At 46.0% G+C, this 22,094-nt stretch overlaps 1 protein-coding gene across 2 annotated transcripts in view; it reads left to right on the top strand.

Moving 5' to 3' along the window:
- Positions 1–22,094, top strand: part of ENG (endoglin) — an 87,330-nt gene that overhangs the window by 5,236 nt on the left and 60,000 nt on the right. For both annotated transcript variants that reach the window (XM_061604387.1, XM_061604388.1), the window contains exon 2: positions 12,106–12,272. In XM_061604387.1, coding sequence (XP_061460371.1) covers positions 12,106–12,272 — 167 coding nt within the window. The remainder of the gene's footprint in view (positions 1–12,105; positions 12,273–22,094) is intronic.

Below are 22,094 nucleotides of genomic sequence, written 5' to 3'. Positions count from 1 at the left end.
CAGAGATTTTATTTGCAGTTAAGCAGTGTACACATTTTGTTAAATAAATAATTGAGTCATTGGCATTTATTAGCCATTCTGGGAGCCTTTTTGGCTGAAGGGCAGGATAAAAATGCAATAGCTACACAAATGAAGGATTGGAAGGAACCTCAAAGGGCATCTAGTCCAACCCCTCCAGCCAGTGCAGGAAATCCACTGCAACAGCTTCCTTGGTAGGCCATATGCTCCAATGCCATCCTTCTTAGGAAGGCTATGTAGAAAGGGTTGAGGTTAGCGAGATGGGAGGGCTGTGGCCCATTCCTCTACCTACCCTCCCAGCCAGTGGGCATTTCCAGTGGCTCTGCCTTCCCTTCCTCTCTCCAACAGCTGTGGTACTGTGATGTGGTGGACAGAGCACTGGGTAGGAAGCCTCAAATCCCTTCTCAACCACAAAATTCAGTGAGTGGCACTTTCACTTATGAGCTGTGGTGTGGCTTTTCCAGAAAACCTCTGAACTGGGGGGGAAATTAGGCTTATTTGTATGCAATCATCTGTGCCAGAAAATTTTCAGTTTGCATCAGGGACATTTTTCTGATGCCCTAGAGCAGGGGGTAGGGCACTATTGGCTCTCCAGCTGTTGTCAGTGGCCAGCTGTGATAGGAGTTCAGCAACATCTGGAGGGCCAAAGGTTCCCCACACTTTCCCTAGAGAGTGCTCGAATTTAGCACATTTGTTTTACTTTTATTTAGTAAACAAAAACAAACTTTGAGACTGCCAAGATTGCCTGACCATTGTATTTGCAACTGGCAAGCCTTCATTGTTACGAATGAACTCATGAAATTGGGGGGGGGGGATACGGAAAAATAAAGCACTGGGAAAAAAATTCACCCCCGCAGCACTGCTTAGGAGCTTATTTGTAAGCTGCGTTTCCACTGGACAGTGCCCCAAGAGGCTTACAGTATATCAAAGAGTCAGTGCCTCACAAGGCTTTTTGTTACAGAGTGCTGTTGCTTGGACATCAGATGTAGAGCTATAAAAAAGTTTTTGCAGTTGGAAAGCTGACAATGTGTAGTTTGCAAAATGGGGGTGAGGCGGAAGAGGAAAGGCACATTAGGTGACTGTGTTTATTAAGCACTTAAATGACAGTCAAATGTCAGGGGCAACATGTACACAAATTGTACAAGGAGAGAAAGCACTCAGTTTCCATGTTGGCTATATATACTACCTCCTGTGTCAGAGGTGCCATGTTTCTCTATACCATACATACCACAGGGATGGGGAACCTGTGGCCCTATAGATGTCTACTTCCATCAGCCCCAGCCAGCATGGTCAAAGGCCAGGGTAGATGGGAGTTGGAGTGCATCATCTGGAGGGCCTTTTGGACTCAGAATCAAGCACTTACCCCAACATTTTTTCCCCTGCTGGGGTTCCTATAATACCTGCGCAACAAATGGGAATATAACAGGCAGGGATTCGATTCAGTTCACATTTAAAGCCACGCCTATCAATTTTGAGCTTTGAGAAACAATATGAACAGCGAAACACAGCCATCCTTCAAAATTGATTCACTGATCTGAATTTTGCGATGCCGTTCTCCAACCAATGTTCACAAAAATGCATAAATTAGAAGAAAGTGTGCATAAAAACGAATATATTGGTGACAATAACATAAAAACTGCATTGTATCAGGAGAAACTGCTTGCAAAAATGTGTACAGTGGTCAAACCTGCAGGCAAAAACCTGTTTATCAGGAGAAATTTGCACTAAAATGTTGCAGAATTCAAGAGAATATTTAAAAACAAAACTTGCAAATTTCTGAAGAAATGTGAAGAACTGAACTTAAGGTGTGAAAAATGAGAAACTGAGAGAAGCAAAGCAGACAGTAGAGAGTAGACAATATGGGGTAAAATAGACAAATAGCTCGGTCTGATGTAAGGCAGCATGATATGCTTGCATCAGCTCCAGTTAAAAACCATCCAGTGAAGGCGGATCCATTAAGGCGGAGTGCCCCACCAACCTGAGTGTGCCTTCAGCCAGCCTCCACCTGCCTACCTCTATACTCTCAGCGTTGCCCTTGTAGAACTACACAGAGCATGGGCACCAGTGGTGGCTGGTAGGTCCATGTCAGAGGGGCAGTGGAGTCCGCCCTGGGTTTTAGTCTGAACTTGAAGCCACCACTGCTGGGGACGAAGCTGGAATTAGTTGGCTCTGTTTGTCATTGACCTCCCTGCCGGTCCCACTGGGCACCAGCCACCAGTGAGACCACCTCAAGCAGAAGGTGCAGAGGAAGGCCCTGGAGGAAGTGATGCTGCGCCAGGCGGTAGCTCACTGGTAGAGCATCTGCTTTGCATACAGAAGGTCCCAGATTCAATCCCAATATCTCAGATGGGAAGTGAAGGGAAAGACTCTGAGATCCTGGAGAGCCATTGCCAGGTGACCAGGTTGAGGGAATGTGTGGCCCTCCAGATGTTGTTGGGCTCGAACTCTCGTCAGCCCTGGTCCACAAGGCCAGTGATCAGAGAGGATGGGAACTGGAGTCCAGCAATGTCCGGCGGTCCATACGCTCCCTGTCTGTGGAGCTGACAATGCACTCTGGATGGACTGACAGCATACCTCTGTATGAGGCGGCTTCCTTTGTTCAGGTGCATTGGAAGTAGGGAATGGACATTTCCCACTAATACATGCATTTTTGTAACGGCTGCTTGGAGAACTGTATGGCAAAATTAGGATAAATGCAAATTTCGAAGGATGGCTGTGTTTCAGGTCTCATGTTGTTGAGGAAAATGCAAATTTGATCAATTGAAAGCAAACCAAATTGAATTTCTGTCCCGTTCCCACTTGGAAGCGACAGATAGCCATGTGGTTTATGCATACTGAGAGCCAGTGTGGCATAGTGGTTAGAATGTTGGACTACGACCTGGGAGACCAGGGTTCGAATCCCCACACAGCCATGAAGCTCACTGGGTGACCTTGGGCCAGTCACTGCCTCCCAGCCTCACAGGAAGGCTTGGTAAACCACCCCTGAATACCGCTCGCCATGAAAACCCCATTCATAGGGTCGCCATAAGTCAGGATCGACTTGAAGGCATATCCATTTCCATATACTATCACAGGACTCCCAATCCTCAAGAGTCCAAGCCACCAGGTTTTTCTTTTAGCTCCCCTGCCAATTTCACTTGCAGTTGCCACTTCTCCCTTGATCCCATTTGAAAAGTTTTCTTCCGAGGCTGCAATTCCACGCCTGCATTTTTATTTTTTCGTTAAATATATATGTATTTTTTAAAAAAAAGTTTTAGGAAAGCAAGCAAAGAATTTTATGTGATGTAAATATCCAACTGAACCTAGAAGGACCTCACAGCATTTCCTCACAAACTGAAGCCACCTCCCCAATTTCCCAGTGAACACAATTTCTTGGTTTTGGCTAGGCTGCTCTTCCAGGTATTGCCTTAACTGTCAAGCTGTTGCCAGACTTCTGAGAGGAATTATATTAATTTGCAGAAAGATTTGCGTACGTATCCACCCCCCTCCACTCAGAGTACTAAGCGGTCCCATTTGGTTTTAATTATTACAGCTCTTGCACAATTCTGTTAAATCAGAATTGCACTCACATTTTTAAAGCAACTACAACAACAGAAAGAAACTGCCCCTGTCTGGACACAGCCCAAGTCACTAGTCCCTGTGAACAGCTTTAATTGATGTCAGCGCTGGAACTAGTTTTCAGTGCTAAAGTACGAAGCAATGATGAAAGGGGAACGTGTCCCTGAACTTGGGCAGTATACCTTGCCTTTCCGCCATCAGAGTAACCACAAGCAGGCCCCCTCTCTTCCTCGCATTTTGCCATCCTCAGACCCCCACAGTTGTCTTTACAAGTCAGCTGTCTGAGGGAAGAACTGTATGGAAGGAGCACTCCTCTCCTCCTGGCCTGGATGTTGTCACCAGCTGTACTGGATCTGAACTGGGGGATGTGAGGGGTGTGTGTGGGTGGAAGAGTGCTTTGGGGAAGGGACTCCTTATCAAGGCCAGGACAGCCAGAACTACCACCAACATCAGTTGTGACTTTAAGAGTCTTGAGCTTGCTTTCCCCTCGTCCCTCCTGTTCCTTTTTCCTATTGGGCCATGACTTTCTTGATTGTGAGCCTGAGGGCAGGGACTGTCTTAGTACTGATTTTTGTAAGCCTCTCTTGAGAGCATTTTTGGCTAAAGGGTGCAGTAGAATTGCCGTAAATCTAGAAATAATAATTAAATTAATGACGAGGGGGACCATATTTTCTATTAAGGGCCATGTTCCCTTGGGGTAATCAGTTGGGGGCTGCATGCTGACAGTGGGTCTGCCACTCCCTCCCCAAACCATCCCCCCTCCTTGTTTTACAGGCCTCTCTGTCTGGTCCCTGACACTCTTGACACTCCTCCTCTCTAGCCACACCCCTTCTCTCAGGCCACGCCTCTCAGCTACCCTGCTTCGCACCCCGAGTGCTTTTGCCTGCCTGGAATGCGTCCTTGAACTCTGATAAGGGCCTCTTGGTTGCCTGGATGGAGGATAGAGAGGGACACATGAGTGTGCATAGCCTGCTGTACAAAGGTGGAAACTGACATTCATTCCCCTGACACCTTTCCCTCTGGCCCCGCCCACCCCCACCATGTGGCCTCCAGGAGGTTGTCCAGAAGCGAATGCGGCCCTTAAGCTGAAAAACGTTCCCAACCCCTGGTTTACAGCCTACCTGGGCTGTTTGTTTCCTCCATGGACTAGTGGGGGAGAAACCACAGCCCTGGCTTATTAGTGTTAACTTTGAACCAGGGATTGAGTGAGTGGGCTCCTACTGGGAGAAAGGGCGGGCTATAAATCTAAGAAAGAAAGAATAAATAGAAGGGAATGCATGCCTTTGGCTGAAAAAGGTTCCCCATCCATGGTATATAAGGACAGCTGGAGCGTATGCAACCTGAGTAATCCTGACAACAACCCTTTAAGGTAGGCCACTGATTGTCCCCATATGGCATGTGATTGGCTGAGGCTGAGAGATTTGAACTGGAACTTTTGCAGCTCATTATTGAGGCTCGTTCAGCGAATCATTATAACCACTCTAATTTGTGTCTCCTCTGCGTAAAGTAATTTACATCCCCACCCCCACCTGCTTTTCACTCTTTGGCAACTCTGATGAAATCAAGCTGTGGATTGACCAGCAGAAATGCCGAATGTTGAGGTGGGGGAGAACCCGCAGGAAGCAGATTAAAAGTTTGGAGTGAGGGCTGGCATTGGGGAAACCCCCGTGGTGCAAAAAGCAAGCGAGGGAGGCAAGAGGGGAGAAAGTGCCAACTTGCAGATTTTCCTTCACATTCTGATTCCCAGCAACGGAAGTAGAGAGAAAGTGGGGCAAAGGGGAAGCGAAAAGATGACTTTGAATGGTTTAAAAAGTCGAGGCAGTGAAAAATTAGCCAGCCAACACAAGAAGAGCGAGGATAAACTCTCCCCGGGGAGTTCTTTGAGCTGTGAAAAGTGAGAGGAGCGGCTTGTTCCCATACATCCACATTCCCTGTAGTAATACCCCCTTTGGTTCCCACGGATCTGCACAAACGCAAACCCACAGAAATGGGTTAAGCAGCCGCAACGTAGTGCTGAGGACAGGTGGGAATTGCAAAACTGTTACGAAGGAGGCTGGGAGCAAAACTTTCTACCTTGATCACATCAATTGCTACAGCAGGGATGAGGAGCCCTTTTTTCAGCCTGCATTCCCTTCTCGGCAATCTTCCAGGGGCCAGATGCCGGTGATAGGCAGGGCCAGAGGCAAGAGTGGGTGGAGCAATTAATGTGGATTTGTAACTTTGCGCATTGGCTATTTTCTGCACCCTCTCCTCTTGGAGGCAAGGCAAGCAAGAGATTTTGTCAGAGTTCCAGGGCACATTCCAGCCAGGCAAACACACCAGGAGGAGGTGATCCAGGCGGGCGAAGGGTGTGGCCTGGGGGGAGTCCCTTGGGCAGGATGGAGAGGCCTAGAGGGCTGCCTTTGGCTCTGGGGCCTGAAGTTTCCTGTCCCTGTGCTAGAGGGACTTGCTTTCTGAAGGCCTGGCCATAGAATCATAGAATAGTAGAGTTGGAAGGAGCCCATAAGGCCATCAAGTCCAACCCCCTGCGCAATGCAGGAATCCAAATCAAAGCATTCCCAACAGATGGCTGTCCAGCTGCCTCTTGAATGCCTCCAGTGTCGGAGATTCAAGCCATCACCACACTTAAATATGTTTTTCCCCCCTGATGGTTTTGGTTTCTGTGTTTCTCATAGTTCCAGTCTTAAAGAACGACTGGATTTAAGATTAGAAAAACTGAGAAAGTGAACTGGACAGATTCGTCCATCCCTAACTGCTGCAACAAAACTTTAGGTGCCTTTGCTGTTTAAATGATGACATGGATTTTTTTTCTTTTTTAGTCAATTTGTGTTTATAACTAGGATTGTTGCTTCTAGTTTTGACTGTCGTTCCATTGGGAACAATTTGCTCTTCAGTTGAGATCTTTTTTGGCTGAAAAGAGGGATAGGTGAATATCATAAATAAACAAACATTCCCACTAGGAGACATTTAGCTAGTAAAATAAAGCTGAATTGCTGCTATTTTAATAAATCCAACTAGCGTGTTCCCAGGCTGTCTGGCAGTGAGCAGCCAACGTGCTGTGATGTCACAGTGAGATTTGGGAGGCAGAAATTTCATGGTGTCTCTGCCATTGGCTGTGCTGCTACAGTGATGTCATAGAGATCCTGAGCATCATAAGGTGCTCACATGGGCAGGGAAACCTTTCAATTTGAATTTCATGGTCAATGCATAACATTTGTTCAGTTAAACTGCCAAAGCATTGGTGAGATGCCACGAGGTTTCAGATAACACTTCGATAGCATAGATCGGCTGAGCTATTTTGGGAGACTTTTGATGAAAGGACAGTCAATTCTTGTGGTTTATATTGGGTGATGACCCAAATTCTAAGTACAAGCTGAGAAGTTGAAACACGGCACATTCCTAGCTTGTATGCAAATAATAATGGCAGAGCTGATGGAGGCTGCCTCACCTCTCAGCAGGATGTTAGGTATCAACTTGCTAGATTTTTGTTTTCCCCTAAATGGCCTAAATCCAACAGCATCTATAGCTGGGAAGGCTGGAAAATATCAAATCTCCATCTGCTGAACCTTTGTACTCATTGCTGGCAAACACTTTTATTTATTTATTTAATGTAATTTATATACCGCTTGATAGTAATAAAAGTGGTCTACAAAAATATTAAAATTATCAATTAAAACCAGTTAAGAACAAGTGACAAAAACCTTCAAAAGAAAGTTAAAGTGTCCAGTAATGTAGCCTTCCCCATCTTGGGGCCCTCCAGATGTTTTGGACTACGACTCCCATCAGCCCAAAACATCTGGACAGCGTCAAGTTGAGGAAGGCTGCTTTCACTTGCGTATGCTGAGGCTCAACAGTGGACAGTACTCAGATTAGGAGCTCAGTACCCTGGGCTCCTGCTGGGAGGAAGGGCGGGATATAAATCAAATAAATAAATAAAATTCGGGGAACAGCTGCTTAGCAGTCACTATCTGGGAGTCTGTGCAAAAAATGCTACTGCTGAAATCTAGCCTGGCAGTGTCCTCTTGCGAGACCTTAGATCTGAGCTATCCAGCAGATTGAGAAAATCACTCTTAGCCAACTTGTAAATGAGCTTCCACTTGACAGGCAGCCACAGAAGGCTTTTGCTTGTATGTATGTGTGGATCCAGAGGGCTTTTTGCTTGCTTGTAGTTGGAGACGTTTATTTAATTGATGGTAATGGTACTTCAGAAGCCACAAGATAAAAGCATTAGGGCCAGGCAGCGCTGAAAACTGTCAGGGAGCTTTCTCAACCCACTGCCTGAAAGGCCTCTCAAAAAAGGCCCAGGTGGCCTGTCCGTTCTGTTGTGCCATGTGAGACGTTCACACCACCCAAGCTGGTGCAAATCGGCCACGTCTCCTGTATGGGAACTGTATTTTCTTTACGCCCGAGCCAGACCACTCAGTTAATCTCCCTCAGACGCAAGCGATTGGTGCCGCTCGACAGTTCGCTGTCGCCAGGCCGATCTAATCTCTTAGCTTTTGTGCGCACGGGTCCCACAGAGATCTCAACGCTCAGGGGCCGAAATAACATAAACAGATAAAGTTTGTCTGCGTGGAGTTCTGTGCAGCCTTGAGGCTTCGGAGTCTCGTCCCGACGGTATTTTCCTAGACAGGCAGCGTGGGGTAGGGCCCAGAAGGGGAAGGGTGACGCAGCCTGTGGAGCCCAGATAAGCAGCTGTTTGTCTTCCTCTTGATGCTGCCGGCGGTGGGGTTGGCCTAGGTTGGTACGCTGAGGAAATACAGGACAATAGGTGGGCAGAGGACACAGCGTCATGGAAGCCGCCTGGGCCATGACCTTTGAGTAAGGGATTTGGAGGAATCTGCCATATCCCGGCTTGACTTCTCCTTCATCCCGCTGAACAAATTTGTCTCCTCAGGTGTCATTTGTCGTCCGTTTCCCCTCCCCATTTTGTTTACATGATGCATCTTCCTTAAAATGGGTTTGGGAAACAGGGCTTTGACACTGTGTGGGAGCACATGAATGGTGGCTGGCGCGCATGCTTCTGAATCGTGCATCACTGAAAATATCTCTTTATTCCGTCATTTGTTTAGGTGTTTAACGCCTTGTTAAAAATGTTCTGTAGGCAAAATATTTCGGCAGAGGCTGGACAGCCACCTGCCATTTCAGATCCTGTAGTGAGCACTGGGTTGGAATAGATGACCTCCTAGGTACCTTCCAACTCTAACATTCTATGATTTTATGAGTCACATGACCCATACCACAGGCTCGTGGCTGCAGCCCAGTTGCTGCATTCTGCACCAGCTATAGCCCACAAACACTTTTCAGAGGCAGCCCCATATTAGAGCGTGTCACAGTAGTCCAGGTTGGGGAACTTCAGGTTTAGGTCTCTCCAGGCCTCTCTCTTTGGCCCTCCGAACTTTCCCTAGGCTACACCCTCTTTCCCAAGGGCTCTTCTGGGAAAAGCGGGTTTTGGGGAGAAGGAAAGAGAGAGATGGCACCTTGATTCAAATTTGGGAGGACCACACTGGGGGCCAGATAGATTAATTTTTTAATTTATCTTCTTTATTACAGTATTTATATCCTGCCTTTCCTCCAAGGAGCTCAAGGTGGCACACATGCTTCTCCCCCTCTCTATTTTATCCTCCCAACAACCCTGCGAGGTACTTAAGCTAACAGTTTGGTGACTGGCCCAAGTTCAGTCACCCGGCGAGCATCATGGCCAAGAGGGGATTTGAACCCTGGTCTCGACACTCTAACCACAACGTCAGGGTGTCCTGTATGTGCTGCATCTAGCCATTCCAGTTGCTAGTTAGCTGTGCTGGCATTGCAAGGTAAACAATGCATTTTCCAGTACCTCATTTGGCTGCTGAATGGTGGGGTGATGGTGCTAGCGGTGACATTTTCCCCAAGCCCGTCTGTTACTGTCATCTTGGTAAAGCCCCACAGAACTCTAGTTTGGGAAGTAACTTAAATAACAGTTTAGGATCTTTCCCATTTCCTCCTCTCAGCCCACAGACCTCCCCCCTCCCTCCCCCCTGTTTGAGAATGAGTGGTGTGATACCCTCCCTGGAGAAAGGTAACTTCCTCCCTCGTTTCAATGGTTTGTCCGGGGCATCATGTGATTTCTGGCAGGGGATGGACTGGGGCAGGAAACCTCCACGCTAGTTCCTAACTTCATTCAGCTCATGTGACAATTGAGAGGAAGTTTTTATTTTTAAAAAAAGAAACGTAAGCAAAAAGATTTTGTCCATTGCAAATCAGTGCTGTCTTGAGTCAGGCAGAGAGATCTTGAGTTGAATTTCTTCCCGTCATTATTTGGAATCCTTAGTAAAAAGATAGATATTGCTATTGCCCCACATTCCTTGGTTCCCTGGATAATGACAAGGCCCAGGAGTATGCTACAAGGTTTAGCTGAGAGAACTGTTTTTGTACTATTTACTTTATTCACAAATATACAAGCAGAGCATATTGGATGCAATTAGAGACTCCTTCACCAGGCAACAAGCCACCAGCGCTGCATCAGATTCCACATCCCACCCATATTTCAGTTTATTTTATTTTATTATGTATTAAATTTATATCCTGCCCTTCCTCCCAGAAGGAGCCCAGGGTGGCAAACAAAAACACTAAACACACTTTAAAACATGTTAAGAACAAAAGATTTTAAAACATCTTAAAAAAACATCTTAAAGCAAAACATATTAAAAACATCTTTTTTTTAAAAAAAACTTTGACAACATGTTAATAAGCAGTTCCAACACAGGAACAGACTGGGATAAGGTCTCTACTTAAAAGGTTGGTTGGTTCAGTTAGTTCAGCTACAAGCTACCAGCTCTCTTGAATCCAAACTGCTGAACTTGCTCAAAAGATGTTTCTCTAGAAGCTGTCATCTTCTGAAACTTTGCTGAGTATTACATTCCAATGGCTGGAGAGAGATTCCTAGTTATCAGGAGTACTTCTTTTATGCCTGTTGAGAAACAGCAGCCGGGAGCATTGGTTTTTAGGAAGGGTGGTCATCCATAACACCAGGTAGAAGGCATGTGACAACCATCCGTTATTACATGTTGCAAGCCAACATGCAGGTGCATAAAACACTGTTAAGTTTTTATGCTCCTTGCTAAAAGGAAATAAAAGATGATAGTCCTATTTAAAGGTGAGGACGTGAGGTGGCCAAGCAGCAATTTTCTCAAGGCCAGCCAGGGATGGCTGATTTAGAACGTGAATTGTTTACATCACTCATTGTTTCTTTGAGCAGATAAGCTCAGTATTGTCTGCAGCAGGACAGTGCCCTCCATATGTTGCTAGACGACGCTGCCATCATCCCTCACCATCGGCTATGCTGGCTGTGGCTGATGGGAGTTGGAGTCCAGCAACATCTGGATGGCAACACATTGGCTACCCTGACTAGCCGTGGTTTCAGACAGGGCGTCTCTCCCAGCCCTGCCTGGAGATGCAGCCAGGGATTGAACATGGGCCTTTCTGCAGGTGAAGTAGGCGCTGTGCCACTGAGCTATAGCCCTTCCCCCTAGAATGAGCATTCTGGGTGGTGTAGGATTTTTGTTAATTCACATGAAAAATCCTTGCTTCATGCATGAAAATGTAGTTGGTTGTTGTAACCCCTCGCTTTGCATATGGTCAGAAGAAGCACTCCCTTTACTGCCTCTCAGTGCTGTGTCTGGAACTGCAACACCAGGCCTAGGCATGCCTATCAGTGTTCTTTCCACTGGGGGAAATCCAAAATGGCTCACTGTACGATGTAGCCTTCACCTGAAGGATGGTGACCAGGGGTATAGTTGTCCAGGGTCTCGGGGGGCCTTAAAGCCTTTACTTTTTGGCGAGCCAGGTCCCAGAAGGGCCTCTATGTCTCCAGCTTCCTATGAGCTAATCAGCATGAAAACTTCCTTGTCATTTCTGCTGGATTGGAGCCAATCAGAGTGAAAGGACGTCCTATTAGTTCCTACTTCAAAAAGCCAAGTTGTGGAGAGTGAGAATTCTGCAACTGCCGAAGAAGAGACAGTGAAAGGATAGTTGTTTTGGTTCCCTCATAGGTTTGAGAAGTTTGAACTGAGTAGTTTCTCATTAAAATGCAGGGGTGTAGTCATCCAAGTTGTTGAGGGTGGTGGTCTTGGACCCTTTACTTTTTTGGGAGCAGGCTCCCTATGTCTCCAGCATCATGTGAGCCAATGAGCATGAAAGTGTGTTAGCCACTGAGAAGAGTCTTCTAAAATGCTTCCTTGTCTTTTCCTACTGATTGGAGCCAATCAGAGTGAAAGGAGATGAGTCAGTCAATGAGAAGACTCTTCTCAGTAGCTAATATCTCACCTTTCATGTTTATTGGCTGCTAGGGATGTGTGTTGTTGTGGGACAAGGGATTAGCAAGGATCTCATTCTCAATTCAGCAGCAAAAAAGGGGGAAGGGATATGGCTGTGACTAACATGAAGGTACCCGGCACTTCTGGATTTGCCACTACACTACTGTTAAAATGTGAATCAAATTTGTCCCCCATCCCTGCATGTCACTGAGCCCTGTGTTTCTTTCCTTCCTAGGCCCAGTGAGTGTTCCGGGCTGCACCCTTGAGCCAGTCCGGAATGACCAGCGGGTCAAAGTGTTCTACACAACCAGCAGGGTTACAAGCGGTTGCGTGGGGCGTGGGCCCACAGACCCCAACCTGGAAATCCACGTTCTCAACTTGAGGTACAGAGACCCAGTTAAGGTGAGCATCTCATACAACAGGAGTGGTCAAATGTCCAAAACAAGCCGCAATTGAAACAATTAAAGCCACTTTACATATAAAATCAATTAAAACAATTTCATTGTAAATCTTATTGCTGCCACACCAGCAGAGCTTGGAAAAGTTACTTTTTTGAACTACAACTCCCATCAGCCCCAAAAGCACGGCCCTGGATTAGGCTGATGGGAGTTGTAGTTCAAAAAAGTAACTTTTCCAAGCTCTGCACCAAAGGCACGTTTACGACATCATACAGAATGGGCCTCCTGGTGGGACGGTATCTGCAGGAGGCCCCCTACTGCAGCGTGCAATGATCGGTTAGGTATATAAGGGCTGAGACAATCTTATAGGTATCCTGGTCTCAATTCATGGTAGGATATTTGGGTTATCATAGATTTGTGCTTCCATAAAACTATTCGAAGGATTTTGGTCCATGTTTGTTACTTCCTATTTTTTAATGGGCAGAGGGTTCTTTGTCTTTGAAGATGCACACGACAGGGAGAACTTAAACAGGAACTGGGGTGCAGTATTTAGCCAATGAGACAAGAATATTTCAATCAGCTGAAAAAGGTCTCCCTGATTTATCAGGCATCAGATTTATATACAGAGCAGATGGCAAGCCCCATCTTAGAAGAGGCATCCCCGGATGTATGACAAAAAAGGGGGGATTCCACTGCTAAAATGAATCTCACTGCAACACACGCACGCATCATCCAGATCAGAGGTAGCCAATATAGCACTTGTAGAGCGCCACTCCACCCAGTTGGAAGGGGGCATTCGTGCCAAAAATCAGTTCAGCACAAAAGCTTGTGGGATGCTCAAGTAGTCTTTGGACACTGTCTTCTGTTTTCTTTGTTGGTCACATTTTTTATCCCACCCTTCCTCCAGATATGTTAGGCACACAACATACACACAGACACATGCACAGACTTTTATCCTCACAACAAAGAGAGTGAATAGCCCAAGGCCACCCAGTGAGAGATTCAAGGCCGAGTGGGGTGATTGGTTGGTTTGTAATGTTTCTTAGTGGATTGAGAGTTTTGGAGGTGTAGAATTCGTTGCTGCACTTGACATTGTTTTATTCTTTCGTGCCACTCTGAGCGTTTAGTGCAAATTTGTATCACTGTGATATTTTAAAGTTGCATTTAACCCATTGTACATTGCCTAGAGAATCTAGAATATATGGTGACCAATAAATATGAGTAAGAAAGTAATTTGAACCTGTGTCTCTTGAGTCCTAGTCCAACCCGCTAGCCAAGGGGTAGCCAATGTAGTGCCCTCCAGATGTTGCTGGACTCCAACTCCCATCATCCCTGACCATTGGCCTATGTGGTCTGGGGCTGATGGGAATTGGAGTCCAACAACTTCTGAAAGGAACCATGTTGGCTACCCCTGATATAGATACCAGGGAAGTATGCTTTGTTTTTAATTTAAAATTTAAATATGTATTAAAAAATATTTCCAGATTTATTGCTGGTGTAATCTATTGATTAACCAACCAAAACTCATATATTGTGCCTGCAGTCCTAACCTTACTTACCTGGGAGTAAGCCGCATTGAACTCAGTGGGATTTACTTCTGTGTAGACATCTATAGGATTGCACTGTTAGTCAACGAACGTTTCTGGAATCAAGTCACAGCACTAGTTATCAGTCATTATATGCAGGTTTTCCCAGTTCTAGAGTGGCCACCCACTCCAAAAAAAAAGGGAGGGACAAAGAGTACACATATTTGCATAATATGTACATTTGTACTATATATGTATAGATGTAAATTTAGAACAAATTTCTATCGTTTACAGAGAAAAAAATAAATCTCACCCGAGTGGGAAAGACCTGTGTTCCTGCTCTGTTTAAAAAAGCGCTCACTGTGGATGGGCAACTTCAAGGCTCCTCCTGCTCCCCCTTCCTAGAGTTCTGGAGCTTCACTTTCTGTCTGTCTGTCTGTCAGTGTAATGTAATGTAATCTCCCACCTTTTCTCCAAGGAGCTCAAGGTGGTGTACATGGTTCTCCTGCTCTCCAGTTTATTCTCACAATAACCCTGTGATGTAGGCTAGGCTGAGAGAAAGTGACTGGCCCAAGGTCACCCAGACTGTGAGCACGCTGGTCACCTACAGCAAATCATTTCCATTGGCCGCACCTGAAGGGGGAATGGGTTGATCTGCCAATCAGTTGCAAAATCTCTTTGAAGTGGATTAAAAAAAAAAAAAGCAAGCTGCTCCCACCAGGTTTTACAGTAAAAGGGGGCAGAGTTTGACTTGCGCTGTCTGTCCCCGTTTTCAGACAAGAGAGGTGGAGATGCACTGGAACCGGCAGAACAGTGAGTGTGTTTCTACCCCTAGTGAGCTTCATGGCTGAGTGGGGATTTGAACCCTGGTCTCCCAAGTCCTCACACTAACCATTGCACCACACTGGTTTTGCCTGACTTGGAGCCTGCAGCCATTTGGAAGGTAGGGCCCATGGGATTGCTCCATCAGGGATTGCTCCATCGCAGGAGCCAAAATGGCCCTCTGGGTCCTGAGCTCCTTCTGAGTTCCTGTTCCATCTCCAGCTTCCCACCTGTGCTGGCAGTTAGAGTGAATTTTTGAGAGCGCAAGAGTCCTGTCAGCTTCCCTTTGCGGCTGCTCAGGCCTATCGCGGGGGGCCGGGCAGGCAGCCTGGGAGGAAGGAATGGGAAGTGTTGTGCATATGAGAGCCTGTCACACCAAACGGACCACAGCTGCCTCCAAAAACACAACAGATGCGGTCATGGATTTGCCATGCCAACCTTGGCAGTTCCCCCTTTTAAATCCGGGATGAAAGGATCCAGAAAAAGCCAGGATTCCCTAACCTTCTACTAAATGGCATCCTGTGGGGCAATACCACGGGGGGGGGGGAAGGATGGAGAAGGGTTTGTCTGAACATCTATTTACAGAACGAACACCCTGCCCTTTAGCCAAAAAGGCTCTCAGAGCAGCTTACACAGTTAGTTTTCTAATAAGATGGTCCCTTCTCTCAGGCTCGGCATCTGGAGGCATGACACACAAGGAAAAGGAGATTGGGAGGGAGGAGGAAAAGCAAGATCCAGCACAAGCTGTGGTTCTTAATGTTTCAGCTGTCAGTGGTGGTTCTGGCTGTTTGAGCCCTGATTAAGAGCAGTCCCTCCCCTGAAGGATTCTCTCTACCCTCCCCCCAGGAGCATCCAGGCCAGGAGGTGGGCAGCTCTGGCCACACAGTGATGAGTCTTGATAGCAGTTAGAATCCGCACAGGAGGGGCTTGAAGGAGTTCACCTCCCTCCTTGCTGATGTCAGAGGCAGTCCAGGCTCCCTGGTCATCCCTGGAAGCACCCCCCCCAATCAGATCCAGGAGCAGAGTAGGCCGACGTGGCTCACTGGGTGGCCACTATACTAGCTTTCTGGCAGGTGGGTGTCTCTTGCTTACTGGGAGGAGCAGGGAGGTCAATGCGGTGCAAATTGGGGAAGAGCTCAAAGCTCTGAGACAGAGAATCTCCCCTGCGTGCAGAAGGTTCCTGGCATCTCCAGGCAGGCTGGGAAAGAACCCTGACCAAAGTCCTGGACGGCTGCTGCCAATCATTGTAGACCATACTGAGCTAGATGGACCAATGGCCAGACTCAATATTAGGCAGCTTCTTATATTCCTATTTCCTGTGCACTGGCAGAAGTGCTGGATTGGCTCCGCCAGTGCATTTGCACCATGCCACCCTCCTCGTCCTCCTCCTGGTGAACAACAATGACATACATGACAGGAAGCTGGCGTAGGAGCTCTGCCCCACCCAGGATGGTGCTTCTGAGAGCAGATGACAATGTCCAGGCCAGGGAGATGGGGCACACACACACACACACACACACAGAGAGAGAGAGAGAGAGAGATTTGTCAGTGGAGGTGGCATTCTGCAGTTCTGTCAACTAAGAAAATTATTTCACAAAATCCCTTCTGGTTTCAGAACGCTTTCATCAACTCTGCTGTGCTTAATTGAGGAAGGATCCCCCACCCCCACCCATCTTTTCATGTTTGTGATGGCACTGCAATGAGCATTCTGTATTCTCAACATGTCTGTATTCACATCATCTCATTGCATAAAGTTGCTGCCTTGAAGTTTTGGAAAGGCAAGATATCCATGTGCTGTACAAACTTCTTCACCTTCATCCAGTCGCACAATATGGCATTCCCCCTACACCTAAAAGGCTGCATTTAAAATGTTGATTGTTTACTCCCCAGTAGGGATGTGCTAGAATTCCACCCAATTTGGATTTGATGCTGACTTTTCCATTAATTCACTTACTGTCTATCGTTGTGGATTGGATTTTTATGTAGCGATTCTCTGCGGCTATTTTTGAAAATGGATTTAAAAAAAAAAAAACCACCTCTGAAATATCAATGTTAAGAATTATAATTTTATTGATATTTCCTTTCATTTATCAATATTTCCTTTAAAATAGCGATATAAATATCAATATTTTTGTGAGAGCAGAAAAACAGACCAGCGAAAGCAGCCTGTAGAGGACAAAGAACAAACTTGAATCAATACTGGCCTGTTAGGTCAACAGAATGCTTTCGAACCGGCGCTGACCAACGGATCCCTAACCCCTCATCCAGTTCTTTCATTCTGCGTCTGCAGAGACTGCAGGGCTCATGATGCAGTGCAACCTCGAGCAACATTCTGTGGACTCCTCTGTTCGGTTTAACACTCCACAGCCTTGCTCAAGGTGCCATAGCCCTCCGTGATAGCCATCTGAGCAACTGAGGTTGGAGTTCTGTATTCACTTAACTGAGGGTATGATTATAATACTATACTGACTTACTGAGAGTAAGCCCTGTAGAACGTACTGGTATTTACTTCTGACTAAGGATGTGTACAGTCGTGCTGTATGCTATCAATATCCAGAGTGGCTGTGACACCTCATGGTTGCTTGCACCCTCTGTGACATCAAAGCAGATCAACAAACGATGCCAAGAGAGGCAAGAGTGGGGAAAATCAGAGATGAAGAAAGAAATTGTGAGGGTGGAAAGCCTTCTTCAGACTTGGGTTCCTAAATCTTGGTTTAAATTCCCATAATCCAAGACCAATGGCTTAACTGGCTGGGAATGATGGGATTTGTAGTCCTACCACATCTGGGGACCCAAGTTTGAAGAAGACTGGGCTAGAGGGTAAGGAGCAGAGCATGGAAAAGTTACTTTTTTAAAACTATAACTCCCATCAGCCCCAGCCAGCATGGCCACTGGATTGGGCTGATGGGAGTTGTAGTTCAAAAAGGTAACTTTCCCAAGCTCTGGTAAGGAGTGTCATGCGAGGCCAGAAAAGAAGAGGCTTGACAACACTCAGAGTCTTTATCAGACCATCTTTGGCTGTTTCATTTTTTCGGTGGTTCTGTAGCCGTGCTTGTCTTGCAGGCTATGTGTGATAACATGGCTTCAGTTTGGCTGTTGATCCAACACTGCTGGAGTGTTCCATGATAAGTTGCTGCTTGTGCTTTAAAAGTCCCACCCCTGGGACACTGGATACCATATCATTTTATAAGTTCTGTGCAATTCTGCCCAGTAAGAACATTAATCTTTTCTAGTTGGCATCTTTTAGGAGGACTGATTACTGTCCATTTATGCACATCATCACACCTATTATATCATTTGGACTTTCTCTTTGATTTCTTGCATGAACCGGCAAGGAATTCTTAAGGAGGGATGGGGGAGAAATTCAATTTGGTTCACATGTAAAGCCAAATTTATCAAATGCGCACTTTCCGAAACAATATGAGAACCAAAACACAGATATCCTTCAAAATTCACACTTATCCAAATTTTATGATGCAGTTCTCCAACCAAATAATGTTTACAAAAATGCATACATTAGGGAAAAGTGTGTATAAAATGAATATATTAGTGAAAATGCATTATATTAGGAGAAATTCCTTGCAGAAATGTGTACTTAAAACTGCCTACGAAAATGGACATTTTTGCACCAAGATTGCAAAAATGAGAATCTGAGAAAACTGAAATGGACAGATCTTTCCATCCCAAGTCCATCATGCTCATCTCACCAATCTCCCCACATACCCACACGTCTGGAGTCTAGAGGTTGCTTGAGCCTTGGCCTGTCTCGTTTTAGAAAACAACCCAGGTGGAGAGCAAAGGTTTGCCCAGATCATGGCAAAGTAGATGGTAGCCATAATTATTATTACTAGAATAAGACTAGAATAAGCCAGTAGTGAGTGTGACAGGTGATCAAGTAACGTAGCTTGTTTTAATCTCCCTTGTTTTTAGGACGTTTTAACAGTTTTAATTAGACTAAACATCTTCCCATTTATTGCCTTTGCTTATCCTGCATTACCCCTCAACTGTTGTCAGTTAGAACACTTTTGAAGTGTGTGGAGCTGCTGCCTTATCAGCTTTCTTTCAAGGCCTCATCACTCCGGGCCTCTGACAGAGATTCTCGCAGTTATATGGAGATTTATACTCTAAATGTCAATTTGTATTTTAAATGCCATCTGCCCTGAGAAGAATTGAGAGAAGTAGTAAGTGAAAAAGAAATAGAAACGATTCAGACGACAGGTGATCACTGGGCCTGACTGGGACTTTGAAAAAGGTTGAAAAAATTCCATGTTAGGGATCATTAGGAAAGGGGTTGAAAACATAGCTGCCAATATCATAATGCCATTATACAATCTGTGGTGCGACTGCATTTGGAAAACTGTGTACAGTTCTGGTCACCTCTCCTCAAAAAGGATATTGAAGAGTTGGGAAAGGTTCAGAATAGAGCAACTTCCCTATGAGAAAAGGTGGCAATGTTTGGGGCTTTTTAGTTTAAACAAAAGACAAGGAAGAGGTGGCATAACAGAGATGATGTGGAGAAAGTGGATAGAGAAAAGTTTTTTCCATCTGTCGTAATACAAAAACTCAGGGCCATCCAATCAGGGCCGGTTCCAAGGGGTGGCCAGGTGGGGCACTGGCCTGAGGGCCCCTGAGGCTACAGGAGTCCCCAGGGGGCCCTCTGTTCCCCTTCCGTGATTCACGGCAGGATCGCTGCCGCGGATCGCAGGGCGAGAGCTTCGGGGCTCCGCCGTTCCCTTCCTTAACTTACCTTCTTCTGTGGTTGCACACGCAGTGGTGCCCTTAAGAAAGATGGCAGCTGAGGTTTTCCTAAGGGGCTGAAGCCTCTGCCGCCATCTTGGCTGATGTCACGCATGCGTGCTGTGTGCTCGCATCCCTGCCATGAACCAAGATGGGGGCAGAGACTTCAGCTCCTTAGGGAAACCTCAGCCGCCATCTTTCTTAAGGGCACCGCTGCATGCGCAACCGCAGAACAAGGTAAGTTAAGGAAGGGAATGACGGAGCCCCGAAGCTCTTGCCGTGCGCGAATTGCGGAAGGGGAGCGCTGGGGCCTGGGGCAGGCTTTTGCCCAAGGGCTCCAGCATGGCTGGGGCTGGCTCTGGGCATGCGCATGCGTGTATGTGTGCATGCGCACATGCGTGCCAGGGCCCAGGGCAAGCTGGTGCCCAAGGGGCCCGCCATGTCTGGGGCTGGCCCTGCGTCCAATGAAGCTGAATGTTGGAAATTTCAGGACAGACAAAAAAAATACTTTTTCACACAGCTCATAGTTAAGCTATGGAATTTGTTCCAACAAGAAATAGTGATGGCCACGAACGTGGATGGCTCTTCTCTCTTTAGGCCCTGTCACTCAACATTCTGTGTCTCCTGGTGGCCACTGACTGAGCATGCTCAGTTTCCACTGAGCTGTTATTTAGATGGAAAGATTGTCCCGCTTAGGGTGCATTTTTAAAGTTAAAAAAACCAAACACTTCTGCAAAACTTGAGCTTCCCCCATTCTCCAGATAACTTCCCCTTGTTTCTTCTCACTGGCCCTCTTTTGGCTCCATCTATGCCAATATGAGGCACTAAGTTCAATATTAGAGGGAGTTAGGGATAGGGGAGAAATTCTATTCAGTTAGCATTTCAAGCCGACTATCAAATTCACACTTCCTGAAACAATATGAGAACTGAAACACAGTCGTCCTTCCAAATTCACAGTTATCCGAATTTTGCAATGCAATTCTCTAACCAAATAATGTTTATAAAATGTATATATTAGGGGAAAATGTGCCTAAAAGTGAATATATTAGTGAACATAATATTAAAAATGCATTATATTAGGAGAAATTGCTTGCAAAAATGTGTACGTTAGTCAAAATTGCATACACATTTGTGTGCATCAGGAGAAATTCACACTAAGATGCTGAAGAATTTTCATGAGGATTTAAAAAAATATCACAACTTGCTGCAGAAATGTGAGGAACTGAATTTCAGACTGGAAAAATGAGAAATTGAGAGAACTGAAATTGACATCCATCCTTAAAGGGAGTGAGTATGATTCATTAACCCAAACCTCTAAATAGAGATTAAGGGAGCTGTTACGATGCAAAGGTTGCAGCTAATTTTACAAGAAGATGGTTGCCATCTTTGTATCCAGTGCTTGAGACCTCCCATGTGACACTTGTAGAAAGGGGAAGGTGGATCTCTGACCTCCCTAGCTGTGCGTCTCACAGAAATAAACTCAAACTGCCAAGATACAGGCAAGGGTAGGCCCCTTTCACACTGCACTTTATTCAGTTATTCTGACAATTTATTTCCTGTTAAATTGCGCATAAAATCTGAGCTTTCACACGACATAACGGGTAGCTCCAGGATTCTGCTGGAATGTAGTGGAAGTTTAGCGCTAAATTCCGCAATAACTGATACCTGAAAAATTCCGATAGCAAGGCCGGGGACACGGAAGATCGTGGGAGTTTTGCGCTAGCTGCCGCTGCTCACGTGACAGGCATCCCAGCATGCAGTGCGTTCCCGCCCTTACAAACAGCCATCCCAGCATGCAGTGCATTCCAGCTCTTACCACCACCTCTGCTGCTGCGCTGCCGTGCCTCTCAGCTGATCGCGATGGCGATCGCGCCTCTTTCAAACCCCCCCACGCAGAAGGAACAAGCAGAGCTTTTGAATAGAAAAGGCGGGAAAAGAAGCAGTTTTCTAACGGCCGCGGTAGGTGAGAGTGCTGTGTGAAAGACCATTGCACGAAATGCCGCTAAATCGGTACTGCAGTGTGAAAAGGATTTTTGAAATCTGGAAAGAAGCGCAAGATTTTTAATCCGTTAAACTAGCGCTATTAGCCCCATGTGTGAAAGCAGCAGTAGACAGAATTATTTTGCCTTCCTCTTTAGCTTTGTGTCTGAGGCCTGGGTGTGATGTTTATACTCTTCATTGTCTGCAGTGAGAGGGAGACAGGTTAGCTAGGTCCTCAACGTCCTCTTTTCCCTGTACTTGTGCTTTGACAGAATACCGTTGCTAGATTGTCTGAGGATTATTATTATTATTATATATAAAACTGTTTCAACACATTAAGAACATCTAAAACCATTTTAAAACAGTCACATACACTCACACCTAATAGTTTCAAGGTTGCCAGGAACAGTATCTTTCAGCCATCAAATGGCTGGCTGAAGAGGAAAGTTTTAAAATTCCTCCTGAATTTTAATAACGAGGGAGACAGATGCACCTCACCAAGGAGGGCATTCCACCAATGGCAGCACTGTAGTTGGCCCTGATCCACGATAGGGCCTTCTCAGTGGTGGTTCCCTGTTTGTGGAATAACCTGTCTCCCTCATTAATAACTAGGATTTCTGGTTTTCACACAGGGATTCCATTTTTGGGGGTACTCTCAGGGTCTCTGGATGAGTCACCCCAGTCTCTGGACTCTTAGCTTTCATTTAAAAAAAAAGTAAGTTCCTTGGTGATCTGGTTCAAGAGATATATACCAAAATGTC

This window comes from Rhineura floridana, chromosome 20 (assembly GCF_030035675.1).
Source record: "Rhineura floridana isolate rRhiFlo1 chromosome 20, rRhiFlo1.hap2, whole genome shotgun sequence".
Taxonomy (NCBI): domain Eukaryota; kingdom Metazoa; phylum Chordata; class Lepidosauria; order Squamata; family Rhineuridae; genus Rhineura; species Rhineura floridana.
The sequence above is the reverse complement of the archived record's forward strand: the minus strand, read 5'-3'. Positions and strand labels throughout refer to the sequence as shown.